This window comes from Mobula birostris, chromosome 3, assembly GCF_030028105.1.
Source record: "Mobula birostris isolate sMobBir1 chromosome 3, sMobBir1.hap1, whole genome shotgun sequence".
NCBI lineage: Eukaryota > Metazoa > Chordata > Chondrichthyes > Myliobatiformes > Myliobatidae > Mobula > Mobula birostris.
Window position 1 is genome coordinate 102,027,879 of NC_092372.1, and position 25,631 is coordinate 102,053,509.

General features: G+C 40.6%; 1 protein-coding gene across 3 annotated transcripts in view; it reads right to left on the reverse strand.

Moving 5' to 3' along the window:
- fras1 (Fraser extracellular matrix complex subunit 1) overlaps positions 1–25,631 on the reverse strand; it is a 564,498-nt gene that overhangs the window by 129,055 nt on the left and 409,812 nt on the right. For all 3 annotated transcript variants that reach the window (XM_072253146.1, XM_072253145.1, XM_072253147.1), the window contains 7 exons: positions 25,081–25,209; positions 23,716–23,963; positions 22,455–22,591; positions 13,183–13,345; positions 8,686–8,839; positions 7,543–7,806; positions 4,294–4,482 (listed from right to left, as the gene is read on the reverse strand). In XM_072253146.1, coding sequence (XP_072109247.1) covers positions 4,294–4,482; positions 7,543–7,806; positions 8,686–8,839; positions 13,183–13,345; positions 22,455–22,591; positions 23,716–23,963; positions 25,081–25,209 — 1,284 coding nt within the window. The remainder of the gene's footprint in view (positions 1–4,293; positions 4,483–7,542; positions 7,807–8,685; positions 8,840–13,182; positions 13,346–22,454; positions 22,592–23,715; positions 23,964–25,080; positions 25,210–25,631) is intronic.

Genomic DNA, 25,631 nt, shown 5'->3' on the forward strand with positions numbered 1-25,631 from the left:
CAAAGGAAATGGGGGAGATCTTAAGTAAGTTTTTTCCATCTGTATTTACTAAGGAAGCTGGCATGAAATCTATGGAATTGAGGGAATCAAGTAGTGAGACCATGGAAACTGTACAGATTGAAAAGGAGGAGGTGCTTGCTATCTTGAGGAAAATTAAAGTGGATAAATCCCCGGGACCTGACAGTGTTCCCTCGGACCTTGAAGGAGACTAGTGTTGAAATTGCGGGGGCCCTGGCTGAAATATTTAAAATGTCGCTGTCTATGGGTGAAGTGCCAGAGGATTGGAGAGTGGCTCATGGTTTTCCGTTGTTTAAAAAAGGATCAAAAAGTAATCCGGGAAATTATAGGCCAGTGAGTTTAACGTCAGTAGTAGGTAAGTTATTGGAGGGAGTACTAAGAGACAGAATCTACAAGCATTTGGATAGACAGGGGCTTATTAGGGAGAGTCAACATGGCTTTGTGCGTGGTAGGTCATGTTTGACCAATCTGTTGGAGTTTTTCGAGGAGGTTACCAGGAAAGTGGATGAAGGGAAGGCAGTGGGTATTGTCTACATGGACTTCAGTAAGGCCTTTGACAAGGTCCCACATGGGAGGTTAGTTAGGAAAATTCAGTCGCTAGGTATACATGGAGAGGTGGTAAATTGGATTAGACATTGGCTCGATGGAAGAAGCCAGAGAGTGGTGGTAGAGAATTGCTTCTCTGAGTGGAGGCCTGTGACTAGTGGTGTGCCACAGGGATCAGTGCTGGGTCCATTGTTATTTGTCATCTATATCAATGATCTAGATGATGTGGTAAATTGGATCAGCAAGTTTGCTGATGATACAAAGATTGGAGGTGTAGTAGACAGTGAGGAAGGTTTTCAGAGCCTGCAGAGGGACTTGGACCAGCTGGAAAAATGGGCTGAAAAATGGCAGATGGAGTTTAATACTGACAAGTGTGAGGTATTGCACGTTGGAAGGACAAACCAACGTAGAACATACAGGGTTAATGGTAAGGCACTGAGGAGTGCAGTGGAACAGAGGGATCTGGGAATACAGATACAAAATTCCCTAAAAGTGGCGTCACAGGTAGATCGGGTCGTAAAGAGAGCTTTTGGTACATTGGCCTTTATTAATCAAAGTATTGAGTATAAGAGCTGGAATGTTATGATGAGGTTGTATAAGGCATTGGTGAGGCTGAATCTGGAGTATTGTGTTCAGTTTTGGTCACCAAATTACAGGAAGGATATAAATAAGGTTGAAAGAGTGCAGAGAAGGTTTACAAGGATGTTGCCGGGACTTGAGAAACTCAGTTACAGAGAAAGGTTGAATAGGTTGGGACTTTATTCCCTGGAGCGTAGAAGAATGAGGGGAGATTTGATAGAGGTATATAAAATTATGATGGGTATAGATAGAGTGAATGCAAGCAGGCTTTTTCTACTGAGGCAAGGGGAGAAAAAAAAAAACCAGAGGACATGGGTTAAGGGTGAGGGGGGAAAAAGTTTAAAGGGAACATTGGAGGGGCTTCTTCACACAGAGAGTGGTGGGAGTATGGAATGAGCTGCCAGACGAGGTGGTAAATGCGGGTTCTTTTTTAACATTTAAGAATAAATTGGACAGGTACATGGATGGGGGGTGTATGGAGGGATATGGTCCTTGTACAGGTCAGTGGGACTAGGCAGAAAATGGTTCAGCACAGCCAAGAAGGGCCAAAGGGCCTGTTTCTGTGCTGTAGTTTCTATGGTTCTAAGACCACAATCTGTGCAGATTGGTGATAACATATCCTTCTTGCTGATGATCAAAACTGGTGCACATATGGAGTGTGTGCTTAGCCCACGGCTCTACTCTCTATATACACATGACTGTGTGGCTAGGCATAGCTCAAATACTGTCTATAAATTTGCTGATGATACAACTATTGTTGGTAGAATCGCAGGTGGTGATGAGAAGGTGTACAGGAGTGAGATATGCCAACCAGTGGAGTGGTGTCACAGCAACAAACTGGCACGCAATGTCAGTAAGACCAAAGAGCTGATTGTGGACTTCAGGAAGGGCAAGACAAAGGAACACATACCAATCCTCATAGAGGGATCAGAAGTTGAGAGAGTGAGCAGCTTTAAGTTCCTAGGTGTCAGAATCTCTGAGGATCTAACCTCATCCCAACATATCAATGCAATTATAAAGGCGGCAAGACAGCAGCTATACTTTATTTGGAGTTTGAAGAGATTTGGCATGTCAACAAATACACTCAAAAACTTCTATTAATGTACCGTGGAGAGCATTCTGATATACTGCATCACTGTCTGGTATGGAGGGGCTACTGCACAGGACCGAAAGAAGCTGCAAGGGGTTGTAAATCTTGTCAGCTCCATCTTGGGTACTAGCCTACAAAGAAACCAGGACATCTTTAAAGAATGGTGTCTCAGAAAGGCAACGCCCATTAAGGACCTCCAGCACTCAGGGCATGCCCTTTTCTCACTGTTACCATCAGGTAGGAGGTACAGAAGCCTGAAGGCACACAATCAGTGATTCAGGAACAGCTTCTTCCCCTCTGCCATCTGATTTCTAAATGGGCATTGAACCCATGAACACTACCTCACTTTTAATATACATTGTTTGTTGCACAATTTTTAATCTATTCAAGTATACTGTAATTGATTTATTTATTATTTTTATTTTATTTCTATATTATGTATTGCATTGAACTGCTGCTGCTAAGTTAACACGTGCTGGTGACAATAAACCTGATTCTGATTAAATCGCGAAGAAGAGGTAAAACTACGGAGGGACCCAGTAAAGGAATGGGTTGGTGTTTTGGATAGGATATGTTCCTATCAATATATCAAGGGAAATACTGAAGTACAAAACATGATGGTGTTAATGGTATTAAATAATGTACTGGTTGGGCACAGGAGTACATTCAGCCAGAGACTCATTTCACCAAGATGCAACACTGAGTGTCATAGGAAGTCATTCCTGCCTGTGGCCATCAAACTCTACAACTCCTCCCTTGGAGGGTCAGACACTCTGAGCCAATAGGCTGGTCCTGGACTTATTTCCTGGCATAATTTACATATTACTATTTAATTATTTCTGGTCTTATATTGCTATATTTGTACTCTATTCTTGGTTGGTGCAACTGTAACAAAACCCAATTTCCCTCGGGATCGATAAAGTATGACCATGTCTATGTCTAAATGCTGAGCTATAGTCGATGAACAGCATCCTGATGTAGGTTGTTTGTTTTGTCTAGGTGGTCTAAAGCAGTGTGAAGAGCCATAGAGATTGCGTCTGCCATTGACCTATTGTGACGATAGGCAAATTGCAATGGGTCCAGGTCCTTGCTGAGGCAGGAGTTCAGTCTAGTCATAGCCAACCTCTCAAAGCATTTCACCACTGTAGATGAGAGTGCTACCAGGTGATAGTAGTTAAGACAGCTCACATTATTCTTCTTTGGCACCTGGACTGGGTTAACTGTAATGGGCCCTTTTTATTTTTTTTTTTTTCCTTTTCTTTTTCCTAATAACTGTTTGATAAAGCTGAAATTTATAAATATACTTTCTTTATAATTGTTTGCAATGTACAATCTGTTATTTCTTGCCAATGAGTAATTGCAAGTGGGCAGCACTTACACAAAATTTGTTCAGATTAAGGTACAGGTGCTCAAAACATTCCAGCTCTCCCGGTCTGGTGTGACCCAAGTCAGATAGACCCTAGACATACGGAGTTTGAAAAAGAGGGTTTTCTCACTGCTGAGTCCATTGGTTTGTTAGTCAGGGGCTAAGCAGGCCTGTATCCACAGACACCCAGTAAAAAAGGGGAGCTGCAAAAGTAAATTGGCCAGAACTCAACACCTGTGAGCACAGTATCAAAGTCCTGGCAAGAATAGTCGAGGTCCTATTTTGGTGTACAATTTCATATACTAAATGCCACTGCTTTAGTTCTCATATTTTTGTCCCATTTTGAAATTTTACAGGGAATCAGTGTTTGCATTTTTAAACAGCATATGGCTAGCAAACCAATGAAGAGTAAACTCCAATTAGTCAGCACATGACTGAATACTTCCTTTGGAGAATTCTGACTTCCAGTATTATGCTGGACATTATTCTCCATACCAGAGACAAAAACTGCAGCTGTTGGAAATCCACCAGAAGTTGCCTGGCCTGAGAGTTTCTATCAGTTTTTGCTACTCTATATACAGCTTATTTTACAGTAAAGATAACCAGGTAATTAGGAAATTACTGGTAGCCATTTTTTGGAGTTTCTCTATTTTGTCAAGCAACTGTATAGTTGCTTTTCATTATAACTACTTACCTTTGTTGATGTCTGCTTGGGTAAATTTTTTAATAGGTCCCCTAATTGAGATTTGAACCAAATTGTCAGTTTTCGACATCTGCAGTCGTCCAACTGTGGGGTCTTTGGTTATAACAAATGTGAGCTTTTCATCATCGGAATCAATGTCTGTAGCTCGAAGATGCTGCTGTGTTATTACTGAGACAGAACCTATATTTAAAAGAAATAACTTTGTTAAAGAATCACAATCTCACCTGATCAGTTACTATTTTATTTTGGATTATGCAACAAAAATGCTCTGCTTTCTAAGGTAATCTCAGTGCTTCTGGCTGTTTTAGAGGAAGTGATTTTTGCACTTTGCTCTAATATGAACTAAGACAGCCCCCTAACAAACAAGAATTCATTCATACCTTTCTACAAATAGTGGAAAATTAACATACTGCTGAATTCATGGCAATAATCCATTCTACTGAAAACTCATTTGGTGAAATTCCATCTGATTATAATGTGCTTAAATGGCATTTTATTGTAGCCAGGCAGAAAAAGTGGGAATGATGGTTAGACCACAGATTGAACACTGTGTACAGGGAACTGTTTTGTATTCAATATTTCAAATCATATTTGAGTAAACTTATGTATATATTGTTTGATTACATATTCTTGTTCATTTAAATAATTAAGGGTTATATGTAAAAATCCATTAATTGCATACATCACACTACCATGTGACACCTGTGCCCCACTGAAAGTAAACTCGATCTACACCCATAACTTTGAACTCCCATGCTTCATTTGAATTAATGTTTAAGTTACAAAATGCAATATAAACTATGTGTGATGACATGCACAATTAATGTAGTTTTACATATAACCTGTAATTAATTATTTAAATGAATAAAAATGTGACAGTATTGCAGGGGAGAATTACAAGGATTTTGCAAGATAACAAATACTTAGCTATGTGGCAAGACCTGGAGAGGCTGGTGGGGAAACGTAACAGAGGTCCCCGGAGGGCCGAGATACAGTAAACGAGACAGTCCTGTTCAGAGCTGTCAAAATTCAAGCAAATCTGTTTAAAAGTGGAAGTAGTTGTTGAGGGGAGATGAGGAGAATGTTTTCCCCTCCCTGGATGGATGTGGGACTGCAATTCAGAGTTAAAGTGTGGTAGAGGCAGAAATCCTCACTAACACCTGGATCTGTACTTGAAGAACTCTGACCTGCAGGCATGGAAGGTGGGATTAAGTGGAAAAGGGTTTTGACCAGTCCAGACATAATGGGATGAATGGACTCCTGAGCTGTAAATTTTCAGGGATTTAATTGTTCTTATGTTGGCACTTTCTCCTTTGCTGAATGGCTTTGAACCAATACTATGATGTGACTTCATTCTTCCAAGCTCCTTACAGCTCCTTGCTCAAACAGACCAAGGCAGGCAATGGTCATAAAGTACTCAGTATTAGAGTCCAATCCCATGGTCATCTTCAGGTTTTAGATGAGATTCAATGGAAACTACAGTGGACTCTTCCCTGACCTATCCACCTACCAGAGACAAACTCCACAGAAGTCAGGTCGATTGGAAATGCACTATCCATCTGCAATAATCTACTAACATGTATTTATAAATGGAAATGAAGGTACCCATTAAAAGCAAATCCTTATTTAAAATACATTGATATGGATAATCATCAACTTTACAATTTAATGGCTTAGATTGTCAGATCTTCTTCAATTCCAAAATTTACCCTCAGCAAGAAAATGAACATTGAAAAAAATGGAGTTAACACTATTTGTCTGAAAATTCCATCAACGTTACTGCAGACAATACAAATTCACCACCTAAATGCCTTCAACATTTGGCCCGTTGTTAGCCACTGGACGACTGGAAGGTGGCTAATGTCATTCCATTTGTTCAGGAAGGGTAGTAAGGTCAAACCAGGGAACCACAGGCTGGAAGCCTGACTCTAATTGTAGGGAAGTTACTGGAGGAAATTCTAAGGGACAAAATCTACAATTGCTTAAATAATCAAGGCCTAATCAAGAGTCAGCATAGTTTTGAGCATGGGAGGTCATGTCTGAGGTATCCTCGAGTTTTCAAAGAGGGAAATAAGGGGAGTTTTCAAAGAGGGAACGAAGATGAAGGTAGGGCAGGGGACGTTATCTATATACATATCATTTCATACAGTCACGTATGGCAGGCTGATCTTATGTGATTCAGAGGGAACTAGTGAGGTGGATTTAGAATTGGCAGGGGCTGATGGTAGAAGGCTGATTTGCTGACTGGTGGCCTGTGACTAATCGAGTGCTCAGAGGTCACCATTGGAATCTCTGTTGTTCAATTATTTATGAAAATAATTTAGATAATAATGTACATGGCATGATTAGCAAGTTTGCTACTAAATTAGGGGGCTTTGTTGATAGTGAAGCGGGTTATAATGAATTACAAAGATATTTTGATCATTTAGCAAATTAGTTGAGGAATGGCAAATGGATTTTTAACTTGGTTAAGAGTAAGATTATGGATTCTGGAGAGTTCAACAAGGGCAGGACTTGCACAGTGAATAGTAGGGCATTGATGAGTTTTGTGGAACAAGGGGACTCAGGAGTACAAGTACAGAGTTCACTGAAAGACTACACATGTAAGCAGGCTGGTGAAGAAAGCATTTAGCATCATGGCCTTCATCCATCAGGATATCAAGTTTAGGAGTAGGGGATTCACGTCATTGTTCAGGACCCACTTGGAGTATTGTGTACAGTTTTGGTCAGCCCATTATTGGAAAGAGATTGCCAAGCTGGAGACAGTATAGAAGAGATTTACAATGATGCTGCCTGGACTCGAAGGACTGAGTTATAGGGAGAGAATGGTCATACTGAATCTTTATTCCATGCAGTGCAAGAGGATGAGAGGCAACCTCAGACATTTATAAAAATTTGAAGGATATAGGTAATATGGATGATCATAGTCTTTCACTCTGGGTTGTGGAGTCCAAAACTAGAGGGCACAGATACAAGAGGGAAGAGATTTAATAGAGAGCTGAGACGTAACCTCTGTACAAAAGGCAGTAGATACTAGAATGAGTTGCAGGGAAAGTGGTCGAGTCAGGTACAATTGCATCATTTCAGAGGCATTTGAATAGGTACATAGAGGGGAGGGGGTTTGTAGAGTTATGGGCTGAAAGTGAACTAGGACTACCACGGAGATTGCTGTATTTGGCATGGACCAGTTGGGCCAAAGAGCCTGTGTGCTATATTACTCCAGGGCTCAATAACACTTGCCTGCTGAGAACTGTAGGCCACGGTTGATTGATAGTCGTGGTGATTCATTCTTCTGCTTTAAAATGAAGAACTCCATTTTCCCATTTTCTGTGTACAGGCCGTCGGTAAAGGAGAAGTGGACTTCATCTGACTTCACGTTGTTTCCATCGTGGGTGTAAACAATTAACTCATCTAGCACATCCTGGTACGTGAAGGAGGAACCTTGTGTCAGCACACGGCCATTTTCCAGAGGCTCCGTATAAAATTGTCTTTTCCGAAGTTTGCCTGTTTCATTTAATTAATATGTCAATAAGCTATTCAAACAGAACATGCTTCATGTATTAAAAACAATTAAGAATATTACAGCATCACAAATAGTTGAATGGCCAAAGTCCGTGACAAACGACAATGTGATATACCCATGATTGCTCATGCAGAACATTATTAATTGTATTCATGCTTAATTGGAAATCAATACACAAAGGTCAGGCATTACAAAGCCTATTATTCCAGGTGGAACTCATTCAGCTTTTAGTCGAAATTGCTTTTGGGTAGCACCTTGAACAGTAAACAGTGTTCCAAGTTAATTTATAGATTGAAATAAACTACAGAAAGTTATAAACTCAGTCAGCTCCATCATGGGTACTAGCCTCCTCAACACCTGGGGCATCTTTAAAGAGCAATGGCCTCAAAAAGGCAGCTTCCATCATCAAGGAACCCCATCAACCATGACCTGCCCTCTTCTCATTGCTACCATCAAGGAGGTGGTACAGGAGTCAGAAAGCACACATTCAACGATTCAGGAACAGACTTGTCCCCCCTGCCATCAGATCCCTTCTTACTTCCCTTCTTGCGGCAATACATAATAAAAACCTGAATTGCAATGTACTGCTACTGCATAACAGAGTTCACCATACATGTCAGTGTTAATAAACCTGATCCTAATTCTGCATTTTAAAGAGCAAACTGCAAAAAAAAAAAAAAAAATCCAGGAGTGGCCACTTGGAAAATCTGATGGGGTTTGAAGCCATCACTAAAGTGTAGGAACTTGGTTTAAAGGGATAGGATTTTACAGAGTAAGATCTAGGCAGATGAAGCTTTTCTGTCAAAGGTTTTAAATCTTGAGTGCCTGTCATATCCCTTATCTTCTCCCCAAGGACTTACCATGGCTGGGCTTTTTGGTCACTCTGAACACCAGTTCATCCTCATGTGTATCCAGATCAATCAGACTAAGGGAGGTGTTTCTGATCACAGCACCCGTTCCTTTCTTTACTTGCACAGCTTCAACAGTCATACTTGGAGGTTCACCTTTCTTCTGCTGGAGACAGAAAACCAGGGAGAAATGTACTCACGATGAAGAATAACGAACATTTCATTGAACCGCGTACTGGGAAACCTCAATTAAGAGCCCAGCAAATCAATGTGCTCTTTTTACTGTGAAATTAAACAAAGGCTCATGTGTACATAAGAGAAACATGTGAGGCATGGGTCCATAGTAGACCCAAAAAAGCATTTGCTTTAGAGTTGTACAGTGGAAAAATGTCTCCACTGACATTTCTGATCCACATATGCTTCTCTCAGCCTTTCTTCATCTAAAACAGCTAGGTATCCTTTCTATTTCTTTCCCTTTGAAGTACTGGTCTTCCTTTCAGTTACTTGGCCCTAAATGGCAGTTAGCTCACATACTCAAGTTGACTCCACAGAATTCTATACACTTAAAAAAATGTTCTCCTAAATTACCTATTGGCTTTACAAGTGGATTGCTCAAGTTTATGGTTTTTTTGGGGGCATGTGCCTGCATGCGTACCAGCCTGTGCATGTGTCCATGAAGGTCTTTTTCATGGCTTTTTACAAGGCGCGGGGGGGGGGGGGGGGGAGAGAGGGGGGGCCATTTCTCACACAGACATTTTCGCAGTATTTTCCCTTTATTTTACGAGGTCGAGTTGCGATCTCGACACTCAACCTGGGCATGGATGGGAAGCAGACCCGACCCGACCGCTCTTGGGTCCAGCGCCGATGTCATTTTGCCACCAGCCGGCCCTAAGTTTATGACTTCTAGTTTGGACATTCTACAAGTAGTGCAAGTCTAATTATCACCTGCCCCCCTTTCCTCTATTCGGGACTCTGACCTTTTAATTCTACTCACCTACTTATCACTTCCGCCAGGTCCCTTCTTCCTTCCCTTTCTCCTCTGGTCCTCTCTCCTCTCCTATCAGATTCTTTCTTCTCCAGCTTTGACCTTTCCCACCCAAAAACAAGAAAAAAAATCTGCAGATGCTGGAAATCCAAGCAACATACACAAAATGCTGGAAGAACTCAACAGGCCAGGCAGCATCTATGGAAAAGAGTACAGTCACTGTTTTGGGATGAGACCCTTAAGGACTGGAGATTTTCCCCTTCTCCTGCCCTGCATCTCTTTCACCATTTAGATTAGATTAAATTTTATTGTCATTGTGCTGAGTACAGATACAAAGCCAATGAAATTTAACTTCCCAGCTCTTTACTTCATCTATTCCCCCCATCCCAGTTTCACCTATCAACATGTTTCTTCCGCCCCTCCCCCCCCTTACTCTGACTCCACATCTTTTATTCCTCCAGTCCTGATGGAAGGTCTTGGCCCGACAAGTCAACTATTAATTCATTTCCATAGATGCTGCCTGACCTGCTGAGCTCCTCCAGCATTTTGTGTGTGGTACTTTTCCAACTCACCTATTACCTTCCAGCTTGCCTCCTTCCCCTCCTCCTGCCTTTTTAGTCTAGCATCTTCACCCTTCCTTCTCAGTCCCGAACAAGAGTCTCAGCCTGAAACGTCAACTATTAATTCATTTCCATAGACGCTGCCTGACCTGCTGAGTTCCTCCAGTATTTTGTGGGTGTCACACTACAAATAAAATATCCGCCTTCACATTCACAAGACATATTCATAATGTTAATAATTTCCGCATGGTCATCAGTAGGCCTTTATCCTTCTAGCGATCATACACCTGTCCTTTTCAAACTAACAATCACTCCTGATAGTTACAATCTCTTTATATCATTGTCAATCCCCTCCATCATTTCTGTTATGTGTGCTTTTAGTAGATAAAAACCATGAATATTTTCTGCATCACACAAATTTTTCACTCAATGAAGCAGAAAGTGCATTGAGGTGGCCTGCTGCTAACTAGCCTGTTGCAGCATACTAGTTCTTAGAGCGCACTGTGTCCCGGGTATAGTCTCCCAGTGTGGTTGTGGGGTAGGGGTACGTGCACCTACAGATTTAGAAGAACCCACCCCAAAATAGTTCCAAGCCCAGAGTCCAAGGGGTCAGGACTGGCTGAACAGGCTCCTTTCAGAAAAACTGAGGCTTCATATATGCTAGGTAAGTCTGCCACAGCTCAATTTCCAGGCTAATAGTTCCATACACAATGGGATGTAAATTACAAGCCCAAACCAAGTACAACCATACTGGTATGTTAACTTTAGACCCTGAAGTAAGAGTGTTCTATGTCACACCCTCCTGGTGCCTGCTTCCTCATTCAGTATTGGCTGCTTTTCAACATTAGCACTGCCATCCTGCATAACCCCAGTTCCCTTGATTCACCTTTAATTTTATTTAAGGCCAGACTTTCAGTCTTGAGTTTGGGACCCTGCAGTGACTGGCTGCAAAATTTGCTTCAAGAGAAACAAACTTGTCTCATTGTGTTTGAGATACAAATACTTGAGATCATTTACCATAATGATAATGTTGAAGTGGTACTTAATATTATGTGTTTTTAAATCATATTTCACCTCCAGACAGATGGGCTAATCTTGTATGTCATAGTCCTGCAACTTCAAAGTCCATTTTCAAGTGCTATCCATTAGGCCCATGTTAGCTTTAACTGCATAAAACCACATTAGATTCTTATGAGAATTAAATTAATTAAATCACTGACACTTCACACCTGGCACACACTGACAATGGGCATTACCCCAGAAACAGCCATGTCATAATAATGGGCCATACTCTTCCTTAAAATGTTAAAGATTACCAATTCCATCCCATTTTATTTTGAGTTAAATAACTAACATTAGATTCTGAATTACAGGAAAAGATACAGTCGATGTTTCGGGCCAAGACCCTTTGTCAGGACTGACTGAAAGAACAGCTAGTAAGAGATTTGAAATCTCTACTCTCTACACCTATGAATGTGTGGCTAGGCACAGCTCAAACGCTGTCTACAAATTTGCCGATGACACAACCTTTGCTGGCAGAATTTCAGATGGTGATGAGGAGCCATACAGGGACAGCAGGCTGACTGGTGGCTCAATAAACATGCCCTCAATGTCAGTAAGACCAAGGAATTGATTGTGGACTTTAGGAAAGGGGAATCTAGGGAACACACATCAGTTCTCATCGCGGGATCAGAAGTGGAAAGGGTGAGCAGTTTCATGTTCCTGGGTGTTAACAAATCTGATAATCTATCCAAGGCCCATCATATTGATGCAATTGTAAAGAAAACATGACAGCAGCTATATTTCATTAGGAGTTTGAGGAGATTTGGTACGTCACCAAAGACGCTCGCAAAATTTCTACAGATATACCATGGCGAGCATTCTAACCAGTTGCATCACCATCTGGTGTGGAACGGCCACTGTATAGGGTTGGAAAAAGCTGAAGAAACTGCAGGCTCAGCCAGCTCCACTGTGGGCACCAGCCTCCCCTGCATCCAGGACACCTTCAAAGGGCGATGCCTCAAGAAGACGCAGCCATCATGAAGGAACCCCATCACCCAGAACATGCCCTCATCTCATTGCTACCAAGGTGGTGGTACTGGAGCCTGAAAACACATACTCAATGGTTCAGGAACAGCCTCTTCCCCTCTGCCATCAAATTCCTAAATAGACAATGAACCCACTGTTTTTATTGCCCGCTACCTCACCATTTTTCCCCCTCTTAATTTTTTTTTCAATATATATATATAGCTATTTATAGTTGTCTTAACTATGTATTGAACTGTACTGCTGATGCAAAACAGATTTCATGACATATGCCAAATATATTAAGTCTGAATTTGAACTGTTTCTGATCATATCAGACATTCCAAAATGACTGAAACAGATTTAATTTAACAAAATAAAAATACAATTATTAAAATATACAATTGCAGTTAATCAAAAATATTAATACTAACTACAATTAAAAAGTAAATCACAGGTTCTCAATCCTTCAAGTTGAAGAGCACGATACAATACCTCCCATGCGCATGAGTGAATGCAGTTCCAGCTAATCTGAAGTGCACACTGGCTTTCACGTGTACCATCACAAAATGCACTGTAATTACTTAACTGACCAAACTTGTGAGTTCTGTCACCAACAGGCACATAGGAACACTACTACTTCCCCTCCGAGACACTCAGCAGACTGATTGAGAAACATATCACTGATCTATCATTGTCAATGAATCTAAACTTGGAACTCCATTCCCAACATTACTTTAAAGGTAAAATCACCAGAAGAATGGCAGTAGTATAAAAACCCATCACGGCCTTCTCAAGGGCAATTTGAGATGAGCAAGCATTGCTGGCCTTGTCAGCACTGCCTGGATCCAATCAATAGATAGATGGATAGGCAGATGGCTCATTGAGAATCACTTCACCTGCATTAGTTTGACTTCATTTGCTTGAGGTTATACTTACAGTAAATTCACCCCTGGGATTAACATGTGGTGAGTGGTTCTTGCTACCAGTGATGGTAATGGTAAATATTTGGTTGTCAAGACGGTAATTATCAACATCATAGACGGCAAAGTGGAATATATCAGTGACAGGTTGATTGTTGGCATCATAGTCGGTAGTGTATCTGTTTAAATAAGGCACAAGTTAGGCAGATAGCAAATATGGGCAAGCATTTGGATTAAACAATAATTGTCAAATATTTTCCTATATATGCTAAAAATATCACTCAGCACTCCACTGTATGATTTATAGTTATATACCAAGTCTAATCGCAATTAAAATAATTATGAAACAATAATTCATGCTTGAAATCAATAACTGATATTCAATAATGCATTGGTTTAACCTAATTTTACTAGCAAAATAAAACCTAAAATGCCCATTTGAAATCAAACCAGAAGTCCATAACACAGAAAAACCTTAAAATACAGTAAGCTCTGTGTACCACCCTCTTTTACAGAACTTAAAAAGCTAACCAAAGCATAGAGTCATAGGAATTGAATATTGTGTTGAAATGGTCCCCTGTTCCTGATTGGTAATGAACTGTACTAATTGCCTTTGTTGTGGCAAGTTTACACTTCCAGCTAACTAATGTGATTACAGCCAATGATAACCACACAGCTGCATGCCATGCCAAGGAGGAGGTACAATGTGGAGTAGGACAAACTCACAGAATTCAGTGGGCGAGATAACAGTCAATGTCAGTTGTCAGTCCAAAGGCTATAGTTATGCTACAACTCTAGCGAGATCACAGCAAAAACCAGTGTCAGGAAATACATCCCTTCACTATGAAGTCATACCAGGTACCTGGTCTCAGTGGACCAGAGGTGGTATGGGTCATACAATATACAGTACTGAAAGTGGTATAAACTACATTTACAATAACTGACCACAGAGCTTTATTACTGGTTATCAGATCGATCCACACTATCCTTTGGCCTAACAATCACATACTTACAGTTAATGATTGCAACATTTCCACAGTAAATCAACCCATCTTGCTCAGGCACAAGTTAGTCTAATGCTGAGACACCTCCTTATATACCCCCTCAAGTGAGCAGAGCATGGGTGGGGCTTAATGCTCAATCTTAATTGCCTATCCTTGATTGGTTAGTTTGAATTGGCCTTGTTCTGATTGGTCAATGTTTTAGGCTAAACCCTCTTTAGGTATGTGAGGTGTTAGACTGAAGTTCTCTCTACACTCTTAGAACCTATCTCTAGTGAGTTCTTAATCTTTCTCGTAGGCACTTTCTTTCTTGTCAAGGATGTTAGCCTCATCAAACCTCGGTCTATATGAGCAAGATAGGCAGTGTTCAGGGGTCGCACTTCATTCTGCTCTCAAGTTTTTTAAGGTACTCTTATGTTCAGCTATCATGGTCCTTCAAGGGCCTTCCAGTCTCACCAATAAATATACTCTTTGGCATGGTGATAGAGGTATGGAACACACAACTCCCTGACACAGTTCTTTGGGTCTTCCAGGTGCCAATTTGCTTTCCCTTTTTGTAATTATGTCCACTCCTTTTGCAATTAACGGGACACCATATATTTGGCAAATTCATCTTAGCTTTTCATTTAAGCTGCCACTGTATGGCACAATAACCAATCAGAACAAAGCTAATTCAAACTAACCAATCAGGAATAGAAACACAGAAAACCTACAGCACACTACAGGCCCTCCGGCCCACAAAGTTGTGCCAAACATGTCCCTACCTTAGAAATTACTAGGCTTACCTATAGGCCTCTATTTTTCAAAGCTCCATGTACCTATCCAAAAGTCTCTAAAAAGACCTTATCTTATCTGCCTCCACCACCGTTGCCAGCAGCCCATTTCACGCACTCACCACTCTGAGTAAAAAAACTTACCCCTGACATCTCCTCTGTACCTACGCAACAGCACCTTAAACCTGTGTCCTTTTGTGGCAACCATTTCAGCCCTAGGAAAAAGCCTCTGACTATCCACACGATCAATGCCTCTCATCATCTTATACAACTCTATCAGGTCACCTCTCATCCTCCGTTGCTCTAAGGAGAAAAGGCCGAGTTCACTGAACCTATTCTCATAAGGGATACTCCCCAATCCAGGCAAAATCCTTGTAAATCTCCTCTGCACCCTTTCTATGGCTTCCACATCCTTCCTGTAGTGAGGTGACCAGAACTGAGCACAGTACTCCAAATGGAGTCTGACCAGGGTCCTCTATAGCTGCAACATTACCTCTTGGCTCCTAAATTCAATTCCACGATTGATGAAGGCTAATACACCGTATGCCTTCTTAACCACAGAGTCAACCTGCGCAGCTGCTTTGAGCGTCCTATGGACTTGGACCCCAAGATCCCTCCGATCCTCCACACTGCCAAGAGTCTTACCATTAATACTATATTCTGCCATCATACCTGACCTACCAAAATGAACTACTTCACACTTATCCGGTTGAACTCCATCTGCCACTTCTCAGCCCAGTTTTGCATCCTAGCAATATCCCGCTGTAACCTCTGACAGCCCTCCACACTATCCACGACACCTCCAACCTTTATGTCATCAGCAAACTTACTAACTCATCCCTCCACTTCCTCATCCAGGTCATTTATAAAAATCACGAAGAGTAAGGGTCCCAGAACAGATCCCTGAGGCACACCACTGGTCACCGTCCTCCATGCAGAATATGACCCGTCTACAGCCACTCTTTGCCTCCTGTGGGCAAGCCAGTTCTGGGTCCACAAAGGAATGTCCCCTTGGATCTCATGCCTCCTTACTTTCTCAATAAGCCTTGCATGGGGTACCTTATCAAATGCCTTCATCAATGTATTTAGTCACAGCCTCAAAAAATTCTATCAGGCTCGTAAGGCATGACCTGCCCTTGACAAAGCCATGCTGACCGTTCCTAATCATATCATACCTCTCCAAATGTTCATAAATCCTGCCTGTCAGGATCTTCTCCATCAACTTACCAACCACTGAGGTAAGACACACTGGTCTATAATTTCCTGGGCTATCTCTACTCCCTTTCTTGAATAAAGGAACAACATCCACAACCCTCCAATCCACTGGAACCTCTCCTGTCCCCATTGATGATGCAAAGATCATCGTCAGAGGCTCAGCAATCTCCTCTCTTGCCTCCCACTGTAGCCTGGGGTACATCTCATCCGGTCCCGGCAACCTATCCAACTTGATGCTTTCCAAAAGCTCCAGCACATCCTCTTTCTTAATATCTACATGCTCAAGCTTTTCAGTCTGCTGCAAGGCATCACTACAATCACCAAGATCATTTTCCATAGTGAATACTGAAGTAAAGTATCCATTAAGTACCTCTGCTATTTCCTCCGGTTCCATACATACTTTCCCACTGTCATATCTGATAGGTCCTACTCTTTCACACCTTACCCTCTTGCTCTTCACATACTTGTAGAATGCCTTGGGGTTTTCCTTAATTCTGCCCACCAAGGCCTTCTCATGGCCCCTTCTGGCTCTCCTAATTTCCTTCTTAAGCTCCTTCCTATTAGCCTTATAATCTTCTAGATCTCTAACATTACCTAAGCTCTCTGAACCTTTTGTAAGCTTTTCTTTTCTTCTTGACTAGAGTTATTAAAGCCTTTGTACACCACAGTTCCTGTACCCTACCATAACTTCCCTGTCTCATTGAAACATACCCACACAGAACTCCACACAAATATCCCCTGAACATTTGCCACATTTCCTCCGTACTTTTCCCTGAGAACGTCTGTTTCTAATTTAAGCTTCCAACTTCCTGCCTGATAGCCTCATAATTCCTCTTACTCCAATTAAACACTTTTCTAACTTGTCTGTTCCAATCTCTCTCCAATGCTATTGTAAAGGACATAGAATTATGTTCACTCTCTCCAAGATGCTCTCCCACTGAGAGACCTGACACCTGACCAGGTTCATTTCCCAATACCAGATCAAGTACAGTCTCTCCTCTTGTAGGCTTATCTATATATAGTGTCAAGGAACCTTCCTGAACACACCCAACAAACTCCATCCCATCTAAACCCCTTGCTCTAGGGAGATGCCAATCGATATTTGGGGAATTAAAATCTCCCATCACGACAACTCTGTTATTATTACACCTTTCCAGGATCTGTTTCCCTATCTGCTCCTCGATATCCCTGTTACTATGGGGTGGCCTATAACAATCACCCAGTAAAGTTATTGACCCCTTCCTGTTCCTAACCTCCACCCACAGAGACTCCGTAGACAATCCCTCCATGGTGTCCACCTTTTCTGCAGCCGTGACACTATCTCTGATCAACAGTGCCACGCCCCCACCCCTTTTGCCTCCTTCCCTGTCCTTTCTTAAATATCTAAAACCGGCACTTGAAGTAACCATTCCTGTCCCTAAGCCATCCAAGTCTCTGTAATGGCCACCACATTATACCTCCAAGTACTGATCCACGCTCTAAACTTTGTTCACAACACTCCTTGCGTTAAAATAGACACACCTCAAACCTTCGGTCTGAGTGTGTCCCTTTTCTATCACCTGCCTATCCTCCCTCTCATACTGTCTACTTTGTGAGTCAATCGCCTCTTACCCAGTCTCTTCAGTTCAGTTCCCACCCCGCAACAATTCTAGTTCTCCTCAGTAGCCTTAGCAAACCTCCCCGCCAGGGTATTGGTCCCCCTGGGATTCAAGTGCCACCCGTCCTTTTTGTACAGGTCACACCTGCCCCAGAAGAGGTCCCAATGATCCAGAAATCTGAATCCCTGCCCCCTGCTCCAATTCCTCTGCCACACATTTATCCTCCACTTCATTCTATTCCTACTCTCACTGTCGCGTGGCACAGGCAGTAATCCCGAGATTACCTTTGCAGTCTTGCTTCTCAACTTCCTTCCTAACTCCCAACTAATAGGCAGTTCAGATCCAGCCAATCAGAACTGAGCATTAAGCCCCACCTTTGCCCTGTTCACTCAAGAGGGTATTTAAGGAGGTGTCTCTAGGGGGACTTGTCATTTGATTAACTTGTGCTTGAGGATGGCAGTTTGGTTTACAGTTGGAAGTATGTGACTGTTAAAGCCATAGTATGGATAGACTATATTTACAGTATATCAGCAGCAAGAAGTTTACTGGCAGTAACTTCCACCTGTGTGGTAGAAGCTATTGTGCGTATATAATATCAGTGATATTTGAATAATGTAAATATATTTTGATTTAGCATTATTTAAATAATTCATTATGGGTTATATGTATAATTACATGAATTGCATAGCATGAGTGTGCCTCTCTTAAAATAAGCATGAAGTTAGACCTGTATTTCAGATTCCTGTGTATTCCTTTGAATTAGTTTAATGTTTTGAAGTTACAAAACATGACTGAAGCAGCCCAGCTGCTGCACTTTTTGATTTCTCTAGCAAAGATGAATACAATGTATTTTAATTTCAAAAGCTGTGCTATATGTACTGTTAAAAGTCATGAAAAAGCCTACTGAAATATGATTACTTGTTAATGCATACTAACAGATTTCCCACTTCAACCCAAGTTCAAGTTCAACTTTAATTGTTATTCAACCATACATAAGTACCCACGAATATAGACAGCCAAACAAAACAGCTTTCTGCTGGAGGCGAAGTGCAAAACATAATACTAATAGTCATGCACAGCACAAGGCACATACAGCATACATAAGATAGTGGTAAACATACAGTCACACAAAAAATATATATAGCCGAAATCCCTGAATGTCATGCCCTGTAGATTTATAGTACATGGACGTTGTTGGCTGGAACAAGCCTGTAGCAGTCGGCAAATGCACACAATCCAGTTTGTCTTTCACCAAGGAAACACTAGAGGGCAGCACTGACAGGCGGGGCCAGCCCCCGACCCAGCATGGACACCACTCCATACCATGTCCGGTGTTTCCTGGGCGACTGCAGGAGGTGAACTCCACCGCAACTGCCCCCGCCCCTCGAAATTGGCAGACTCCCCAGTAAACCTAATTCTAATTTAGAGACAATACTGTTATGTTAAGGGTGAAAATAATATGCTGAGATGTGTTTGTCAGTCTGTTCATGTATTGTTTTTCATAAATTCTATTACATTTCTTTATTTTCCTTAAGTCCACAAGAAAGTAAGCCTCAAGGAAGTATATGGTAACATATCTGTATTTTATAATTAAAATATGGATACTCAATATCTCCATCTGAAATTCATTATTTTAATGGAGAGATCATTATCTATTTTACATAAATTAATACCTCTAAAAGATTCATATATCAGCACCAAACAATCAGTTTCAGGAATAATGTGCAATTCTGCTGTCAAGGTGAAACACTTTAATCTTCCTAATCCCTTCAGGACTACAACACTCATTGCTGTAAACTGGAAACGTGAAGGAATTTCTGCAGCAAACAGACGATGGACAATTGCTTGCAAAAATTGAGCTTTTCTCCTTGGAGAAAACCAATCATTGAAGCAAGGGGTCTATAATTAGCCTCTTTAATACAAGATAATTGTTTTGGCCAGATAGTGACAGAGAAATGGCAGATGGAATTTAATCCAAGGAGCGTGAGGAATTAAGTCAAATGCAAGGGAGAAGTATCTTGTTAAAGGCAGATCTTTAACAGTATTGCTATTCAGAGCCATCTTGGGAGTGCAAGTTCATGGCTCCTTGAATGTGGCAACACAAGTGGACAGGGTGGAAAATAATGCATATGGCATGCTCACCTTCATTACCTGAGGCATTGAATACAAGAGCCAGGAAGTCACATTGCAACAACATTTTCATTAGATCGCACTTGTGGAGTATTGTGTGCAATTCTGGTCACCCATTAAAAGAGGAATGTAGAGGATGTGGAAAGGGTCCAGAAGAGGTTTACCAGAATATTGCCTGGATTAGTAGTATGAACTATATGGAGAAACTGAACAAACTTGGATTGATTTCTTCGGAGCGTTGGAGGCTGAGGGGAGACCTGATAAAAGTTTATAAAACATAAATGAATGACAGGCATAGAAATGGCAAGAACATGGGTTTCCTCGGGGTCCTCCGGTTTCCTCCCAAAGGTTTCTTCTGGGTCCTCCAATTCCCTCCCATAGTCTAAAGACGTTAATTGGTCACTGTAAGTTGTTCTGTGATTAGGTCAGGGTTAAATCAGGGTTCTTGGTGGGTGGTGCAGCTCGAAGGGCAGAAAGGGCCTATTCTACACTGTATCTCTAAATCAGGGGTTCCGAAACTGGGGTCCATGGCCCCTTGCTTAATAGTATTTGTCCACGGCATTAAAAACAAGTCTGAGAACCCCTGCCCTAGGTGAATAAATAAACTCGTGGATGTGCATTGAAGTTGGGTTGTGAGCAGTTTAAAGGAGGAGTGAGGGGCAAGTCTTTGTGCACAGAGGTAGCTGAAATGGGCTGCCAGGGGAGTGGTGGCAGCAGATTGTTAGGCACAGGAAATGGACGGATATCAATTCCCCAGAGCCATTCATGTTCCTTTGGCTCATATTTGTTACATTTTGACACTTTCCAGTGCTCTTTTATGACTTTGATGCATTTTAATTAATGCAAATATCAGTTGTGATTATTCTTCTCACAGTGAGACTTCTAGATGTGTGATGTTAATGACTGGCTTTTATAAACTGATGTCAGGAATTTTGGAATAAATCTTGCATCTGCCAAGCTATTTGGGGATTATGGGCCTGTTGAAAACAAGAGAGTTTGCTGCTAGTCACATATTCTGTCGAATTTCTACCTGTAGTCATCAGTTATTTTTTTCTTATATCAAAAGTACAGTTACCTCCACTATATTATGTTTGGCATTTCATTACTGTTCTGTGACAGTGCTCAAATATCACCAGCACAACTTCTGACCTAATTTATAGGTTGTGTCTTGTGTGTTAAATATTCCAGTAATAGTTGAGTAATATTCTAAATGTATTGTTTAATTAAGCATTCTTTGTTGTATACTTAATTCATGATTGGTTAGATGTATGAGTATGTAAATGGCACACGTCATTATGCCACCATGTCAGTGCGCGCCTCATTAAAAGTAAAATCAAAGAATACACATTTATCCCGGTCCCCATGTTTTTCTTTAAATTCATTTCTGTTTTGGAGTCACAAAACATAACAATGTCTGACAGAAGTAGAATTCCCTGATGCACTAGCTATTCTGAAAGTTAGCACCTACAGCATTACTGGATCATGGTGCCAAAGGCTACAATTAGTGCAGTCAGTTCTGTGACTTTAACTTTCAATTATCTTGATAACAAGCTCTGGCAGCAATTGTGCACTGTCATTCTAGCATGCAATCATTTATTAAGATTTTCTCATTTTTTTCTTCAGTTGACACATTAACCAATTTTTAATCAAATGATTTGAAGTCGGGGTCAACGTCACATGTAATGCCCAGGAAATTAAAATTGATGCAATCTGTCTCCATAGCAATCATAATATCCAGCACAGGGGCAAAAGGTCTAGAGGATTTGTTAGCTTTAAATCTTAGCAATTTCTACAGTACTATTTCTTCACTTAAAACTTGTATCTTTTAAGTTCTTTATTCTCAATAGATTCTTGGCTCATCACTTTTTCCAGATTTCTTCCTGCAGAAGTACAAATTACTGTTTAATGTTGCTCTCAAATCCACTTCACCATTAAAATTTCTCCTGCATCTGGCTGTAAGGCAGATTGTCACTAATCATTTCAATATTACATACTTGCAGAAATTTTCATGATATTATATATCCTTAATCAGCTACATTCACATTCTGTTCTACATCAATACCTTTGTCATCCTTTGCTGAATTCAAATGTCCTTCTAATGTTAAAACTAAACTCAGCTTTTGACAGTATTACAGGTCTTTTGCTTTAATCTGAATCTCTCTCTCGCTCTCTGCCAACTTTCTCCCATGTAACTGTTATTTCTTATGAGATTTATACCCAAAAGTATGTATTTTAAAAAATGCACCACATCATAACAGTGAACCCACACTTCATATCTACACTCCATTTGCTCTGTCCACATTTAATCACTTGTAAATTCAACTCAAAGCTCTTTCACATTATGACTGAGGGTTCTGCCAAAGATTCTGCAATTAGGCAAGACTGACTACCTTTGAATCTGTATCACCAGCAGGGAAATGGTAGATTAATTAATTTGGTTCAATTTCAAAGCTGCTCACTGAAAGATTAAAGATATTAAAATGAAAATAAGATAAAGAAATAGAAAGACCAGTACTGACATGTTGTACATATTCTTGACTGAATTTCCCACCCCCGCCCCCAAGCTTTTACCTAATTCTTTGGTTATCAATATCTTCCATTGTAAAAGTTGAAAATTCTAACAGCTCCTGGTGGCCATTGGTGAGAAACCCATACATGGGCAGAGATATCAACTGAATCCGTATTTTACTCTCAGGTGAATTGTTATCCTAAAGGGTGAAAGAAAGATAGTTATGTTCAGGTCCATTAGTTCTTCTGATGACTCAAATTTGGGAGAACGGATCTAGGACAGGGATGAGGAGAAACTGCTTTTCCCAGAGTAACGAATCTGTGGAATTTTCTGCCCAGAGAAGCTGTAGATGCTACCTCATTAAATACATTTAACACACACTTAAATGTTCACATGTCAGGGGAGAAGGCAGGAAGGAGGAGCTGAGCACAAAGCCAGATCAGCCACGATCTTATTGAACGGTGGAGTAGGCTCAGTGGGCCAGACGGACAGCTCCTGCTCATAGTTTTGGTGTTCTTATAGGATCACGTAAAACTATTACAGGTGGAGGAGGGTTGTGTTGGAATCTTCTGTTGAGCAGCAACATGGGCATTGAGTGGCTTTCCATCAATGATTTTCCCGTGTAGTGAATAAGTTTGGCTGCCTATCAGGTGAAGTTAATGGGCAGGGGGTTTGTTGTCAAGGAATACAAATTAAATCAAAAAGTGTGTCCATTTGTAAGATTGTTGGGTACATGGGTCTAATGAAAATTGTTGCACAACTTTCTAAATGGGATGTAATAAATAAACTGGATTTATTTATTCTCAACTTGAACTAGGTGACAACAGATTTTCAAGTGCAAATGCAAGATAATACATACATTGAGGGCTTTAAGGCATTTTGTTTTCTAGGACAGTTTATCTGCTTTTTGGCATTTATTGTTTTAATGGCACATACATAAAAGTGTCAAGTGCAAAAATAGAAGAAATGGCAATAACTGAGAAGTACCAGAAAATTGAAGAAGTAAAAGTGTCTGCATAAAAGGAACAAATAGAAAAGCAAGTAAAAAGTATTTGTAAAGGAAAGATCACATGGGAAAGGTGAAGTGGGAAGGAAAACTCAGAACAGAACATTGCAAAGAGGTGCTATTAATATCCAGTACTCAAAGGAATACCTTAATAGAAATATTACAACAACCACTAAAAATTAGAGCAATATTTTGGGGGATAGATTATACAAGTAATTAAACTAGTGTTATTTTAATGAATTGAACTCAGTTGCATATTTGAGAGCAATAAGCTGAAGAAGAACTAGTTACCTATCAGAAAATTGATAAATACTTACAATGTAAGCCAGGTGAGATCTTGTTATAGTTGCAAAGCTTTTCTCTGGCACGGAAATAGTTAACAGAGAACCGGGTACAAGCTGAGGTCCTTCACTGTCTGTTCCTGAGACATGGATCTCCAGCAGTGTTGTTGCTGTTGTCACTCCATCAGTGACTAAGATTTGCATACTGTCCTCAGTGGCTGGGGTGCCATCGTGTACATAATGAAGTATGTTCCGTACTACATCATCATGTGTGAAAGTTTCTCCTGTAGAAATTGAGAAGGCATTTAATATCTTAATGATTAAACCACACAAAAAATCATATAATTAATACATGTGAATTGGTCGCTAAAACATTACTTCTGATGTAAATTTGTTGTAAAGTTGTCACTGGAATATACAAGACCTAATCTTGTGATCAATTTAGAAATATCATTACACACATTCATACAGATAAATATGAATAATAATCTTGCTGCAGATTAGTATTATTATATTTGCAGATTTGAAAATTACATTCATTTGGCATGATGGGCCATTTAATCATCAGAACCACAGACAACCTAAGAATTTTCCATATGCAGATCTCACAAGTGATTATACATTGAAGAAACAAATTGTAACGGGAAAAAAAATGTAAATCAAGAGGCTGGGAAGCATGCTGCACCCCTACTCCAAGTCCACACTGTTATTATACATCAAAGTTTTCAAATAACTCAATTATCCAACTGACGTGAATTTGAAAATAACTATAACGCAAAACTGCCGAAGTGAAAACTGTCCTCAGCCAGATGCTGATCACATGAACAGATGATATCATTCAATGAAGATGGTAGCATGGACAATATAAAATCAGAATCGGGTATAATATCACCAGAATAATTATGTCATGAAATTTGTCATCTTTACAGCAGCAGTATAATGTTATACATGATAATAGGAAAAAAACTGAATTACAGTAAGTGTATATATTAAATGGTTAAATTAAGTAAGTAGTGCAAAAATAGAAATAAAAGAAGTAGTGAGGTCGTGTTCATGGGTTCCTTGTTCATTCAACAATCAGATGGCAGAGGGGAAGAAACTGTCCCTAAATCGTTGAGTGTGTGCCTTTAGGCTTCTGACCTCCTTCCTGATGGTAGCAATAAGAACAAAGCATAACTTGGGTAATGGGGCTCCTTAATGATGGACACTTCCTTTTTGAGGCAGTGCTCCCTGAAGGCATCCTGGATACTACTGAGGCTAGTGTCCATGATGGAGCTGATTAAGCATACAACTCTCTGCAGCTTATTTTGATTCTGTGCAGTAAGTCCTGACTACATCAGTACATCTGATTACATCGCATCTAGTGACAGAAAATCAACTAGCACTGCAAATGTGACTCACCTTTCACCATTTCCACTGGCTCGCTGTAGTCTGATTTAATCAGCACTCCAAACTGAGGGGGTTCAAGCAGCTCAAAGAGAAGATCATCTGGGTGCGTGTCTGCATCACGTACAGCTAGCTGACTCAAACCTTAAGATTAATAGAGTGACATTCAATTAGATAACAGCGTATACCACAAGAACAGGCCCTTCAGCCATAATGTCTGTGCTGACCATGATGGTAATCTAACTAATCCCATCTGGGATATATCTCTCCATTCTCTGCCTGTCTAAATGCCTTTTAATCATTACTATTGCATCAGCTTCCACCAATTTCCCTGACAGTGCAGCCCAAACCCCTGTCACTGTCTGTGTGTGTTTTTTTTTAAAAAAACTTACCTTATAAATCTCCATTAAACTTTCCCCTTCTCACCTTTGACAATGTTTGCTTGTATTTGACATCTCCACTCTGGAGGTGTGGGAAGCAAAGAGTCTGACAACCTACTCTATCTACTGTGTAATTTTATATACTTGTATCAGGCCACCACTCAAACTTGGTCCCACCTCTTCTCA